This window comes from Protobothrops mucrosquamatus, unplaced genomic scaffold (assembly GCF_001527695.2).
Source record: "Protobothrops mucrosquamatus isolate PMUCROS unplaced genomic scaffold, P.Mucros_1.0 scaffold468, whole genome shotgun sequence".
Classification (NCBI taxonomy): domain Eukaryota; kingdom Metazoa; phylum Chordata; class Lepidosauria; order Squamata; family Viperidae; genus Protobothrops; species Protobothrops mucrosquamatus.
In genome coordinates, this window is record NW_015386789.1 from 671,787 (window position 1) to 676,268 (window position 4,482).

At 40.0% G+C, this 4,482-nt stretch overlaps 1 protein-coding gene across 1 annotated transcript in view; it reads right to left on the reverse strand.

The window, feature by feature from the left end:
• Positions 1-1,049: 1,049 nt before the first annotated feature.
• Positions 1,050-4,482, reverse strand: part of SMPDL3B (sphingomyelin phosphodiesterase acid like 3B) — a 7,290-nt gene continuing 3,857 nt past the window's right edge. Inside the window, 4 exon segments of the mRNA XM_015816589.2 lie at positions 1,050-1,501; positions 2,365-2,498; positions 3,241-3,421; positions 4,152-4,409. Coding sequence (XP_015672075.1) covers positions 1,106-1,501; positions 2,365-2,498; positions 3,241-3,421; positions 4,152-4,409 — 969 coding nt within the window. The 3' untranslated portion in view covers positions 1,050-1,105.

Here is a 4,482-nt window from a genome sequence, read left to right on the forward strand (position 1 = left end):
AAGTAAGCTCCCATAGCTGGATTCACAAACCCAGTGGATGAGATCACACCCAATACATTGTACTAAATCAAAACCAAACCAAACCAACCACATTTATATATTTGTTAATGTGGACTTTTGAATGTTATCTACTACTTGGGTCACAGGTGGCTTACAGCTCTAAAAATATAACAGTCTGCAACCTAAAACCAACCATATTGCAGAGCTGCTAAGTGGACTTCTCAGCAAAAGCTCTCTAGAAGAGCACGTTTACTTCCTTCCTAAAAGTTAACAAGGTTCTATATAAGGAAAATTCCCCCTCAATTTTGGGCAGTAAAAACCCAAACAGTTGAAGAATGTTTTGAAATTTTACTGAATCTCTGATTCCAGGGTGCCCTCAGTAGAAGATAAAAATTTCTGGTCAAACGATTGTGTTGGTTTACACATATTACATTTTTCTACACATTTTATGCAACTGAAGACATTGGCATAAATAATAACTCTACTAAGTTTTCAGTTGAACCTGTTTCACTGAATCCAGTTCTTTATAGCCTCTAGATATCAAATCAAGAATTCCACAATGTCATTTACTCAGCCTAGAGTGGAGATATAAAATTGGTATCAGTGTATTGATACCAGCAATTTCATGTGGGTGTTAAAGAGAAGTCCAGGCTCTGGGAAAGTCCATCAGAACCTCTCCTCTTTCACTAACATCAGTTGGACGTACTCTTTTATGACGCTGCTATTCTTAGATTAGAAACTTTTGTCACTTAAGTGTTTGGTTTTTCCAAGGGAAACCTTGCACCCTCCCAATGCAAGAAAAATAATAACTTTGATATGATGATAATGATGTTCACATGAGTTTGCAGTTCAAAAATTCATCAGAAATGGATGGTCTAAATTCTCAGGATGCTGGCACAGGAAACCATATACCATTTCAGACAAATGGTTGTCCAATCTCTTCTTAAAAACTTCCAGTGTTGGAGCATTCACAACTTCTGAAGGCAAGTTGTTCCACTGATTAATTGTTCTAAGAGTCAGGAAATGTCTCCTTAGTTCTAGGTTGCTTCTCTCCTTGATTAGTTTCCATTCTATGTTTCTTTACTCTTGTGGAATCCACGTGGTGCTATTTGTGGCCCAGCTTGCTCAAGACGTCCAAGAGACCTAAAGTAATGAGACCCATTGTGGGGCAAAATAAGAAAATGTCCAGAATTGGTGTTGCAGCTGCAGCACTTCTGGCTGTAACACATTGATTGTATCTTTCAAAGTCAACTTCTCTGATAGCACAGATGTGATCTGTCTGGCAGCTGTCATCGCAGAATGTGCTATCGTACTGAACTGAATTATATTGGTAGTACTTCTGGAGCTGGCTTTCATCTTTCATAAGCTTCTCCAGAAGCAGATGCATGGAGCGAACAGAACCATCCGGGATCTGGTATGCCTCTGTCAGGCTGTATTCTTTCTTCCACTCTGGAGTACCCATGTTAGCATGGGTGAGGTTTAAATAGTAAGTTACTATATCCTAAAAAAGGAACAGAAAACATTTGGAAGAAATACTAAGAAATCTATGTTAAAACTGATCAGAGCGAGCTACAGGTTTGGGCTGCAGAAATTCAGATAACTATGCAATAGCAAAAAAATACAGAGAACTCAACTCTTTGGTCCCATCTACTGGAGATTTAGATTTTTGCAGCCTGATGTGGTAAATTTAATAATGATGAAGATATGTAGGTAGGAGAAGAGCAGGCAGAACTGGGGGCAGAGTTAAACACATCATCAGCTTAGAGTCATTGCATTCCCACAAGTGCTCCAAGTCCAACCCCTCCTGAATTCTTAACTGGAGCCAATTTGTCCTGAACTTTAGTTGATCAGATTCTTGCATATAAGCTTAAATAAATCCTCTATGCTACAACCCAACTGGTGGTCCTGATTCTTTGCACCTGGCAGATAGCCATTATATTTCCTTTGCCCTCTTGTCAAGGCAGCTGAAAAGGAGATCCAAGCAACTCTCCACCTTTCTTCATTTGATTTTCCTGTGCTGCAGCAATCAGGACATGACTGGGTTCTCCATGGTAAGATGCTCAGTCAGCCAAGTAAACTAAAATTGCATTTCAGGATTTTTTGAATCAGGCCCTAATCCTTTTGACACTCAGCAGGATCCTCATGACTACTGCTCGGCTCTCTAGTCTACAGCATCTTCCCTGTCCTTTCCCAAGGCTGTCAATATGAATAGGACTCAACTGAGTCACAGTAGACCAGCTCAACAGAGACCAGCTAGAAATTTCTAGTGGGCAAAATAATTTGCCCTCAATGGCTACACGGATCACCTCTGGGTCAAGTGCCCTAATTTCTTGGAGACAAATATAAATGGAATTCTCTTTCTACCTTCACGAGCAGAGTCTCACGGTCATATTTAAAAACACGGATGCCAGGGTTGTTGGCTCCATTCTGCACACCTGGCAAGGTTGTTTTCCAAGGTGTAACTGCTGGAGCTAAAAATATGACACTGATCGGGAAATCTAAAAGAGAAAACAAACTACACCAGGAATTTTATCACATACACACACACACACACACATTTTATTTTGAGGACAGATTGATGTTGTCAGTTCCATGCCAAACCATAACAGGATATAATCCATGATGGAGCAAGGAGTAATATGCAGACTGGAATAGTGGCATTCAAGTCCCAATAATGTATCAATTGACAGGTAAGACAAGGAACTGCCTTTGGCAATGCAAAACTTGCAATCACTTTTGGGGCACCCTCTCTATCTTAAATGGGTAGGGATTGGAAAATAACGCACCCATTCAATTATGGCCCTCCTTTTGTGAAATATACTAATTGCTGGTGGATTCTGGCACAGAGCTCATCCCTGGGCAAATATTATTTTATTTGCCTAGGCTTTGTTTGGCCGCTAATGTAAGGTAACTGGAATTGTTGAATAACAAAATAACAGAGTTGGAAGGGACCTTGGAGGTCTTCTAGTCCAACCCCCTGCGCAAACAGGAGACCTGGCCTATACCATTTCAGACTCTCCAGTCTCTTTTTTTAAAGAGACTTTTTTTAAACTATATTTCTAAATTGTATGACGTTTTTGTCCACTTGTCAGGTTCTGGAACACACATGACATCGTTAGTCAGTTGCCAGGTTTTCAGCAGGATCCAGTCCTGATAGTTGCCTTCCTGTAAAGTACATTTGCCCCACAACCCTGTTGCTCTACAGACTGGAAGACCTTCAGAGAATTCCAGGGGACGTACCTGTGTTATCATAGAACATTCTAAAGCTATCTGTATGGTGATGCCCAAAAAATTGTGCTGCAATTACAGCATGATGTTTCTGAATGATTTCTGTATATCTTTGGTTGAAGTGTTTTCGGAACCAGGGTTTGCCTCGTTTCTTTTCAAAGACACCAGGAGGAATATGTCCAATAATATAGACCTGGGATAGATCAGACAAGGGATAGTTAGGGGGGGGGGAATGACACATTAAAGACTGGGATACAGTTTCCTAGCCTTCCCCTCCCAGGATCATCAGCTAGCCTGATCAATGCTTTGGAGGGGGTGGCCAAACTCAGGGCTGGCTCCAAATTTCTGCTTTTCCCAATATCCTCTCTCAAGCTATGTTCTCTCATCCTATATAGACCTGGAACTCCCGTTATAGAAATTTTAAGTAATTAATCTACAACTAGTTTGGTTCAATCTGAACAGGTTTGAAACAAACCCTTCTCTTAAACTGCACAAGGAAGTTGGACTTAATAGTTTCCAAGGCCCTTTGCTGATATTACAATCTATGATTCATACTCTCTTTGGCTAGATTCATACATACCACACTATGTCGTAAAGTGATTTAATATATTTATAAAATGTTTATTCAGTGTTTATTATTAGAAATCAAACCATGCTTATGGCTTAGCATGTAATGTAAACCCAACTAATTATAGCTTAAACTATGGTCTGTGATGTAACTACATATGTATCCTTTGATTCCCTCTTGAAATCATGACATTACTGAAATGTGTTGACATTCCAGAGGTATACCTGTGGCAGTAGTGTCATACTGCTGAATGTATTTTTGCAACTGAGTTGAGACATTATCCTAATTATAATTATGTCCCAAAAAGGGTTAGAAGTATTGTTTAAAGCAAGGAAATTAGGCAGCTGAAAGAAACCTTTTCTCCTGTTTCTGATGCCTTGGTCAACAGAGTTTGCAGCCACTGGAATTGGCCTCCTGGATCCTCCAGACTCACGGACCGATTATTACTTTCATAGTACAGATTGGTGTTGAGGACAATTATTCGCCTTCTTGGTCCAAGACCAGGCAGCAATTGACTGTAAAAAGCACCTGCAAAACAGTGAATACGTCAGTTTGGATCAGAAAATGTATGGTAGGAAGCAGCTAAGTTGATCAACTGGATTCTTTGAATGGGCTACTAATTCCAGTTCATTTTCTTATAGCCCCTTATATAGATTCAGAGGAAAGCATTTGTGTGTGTGTGTGTG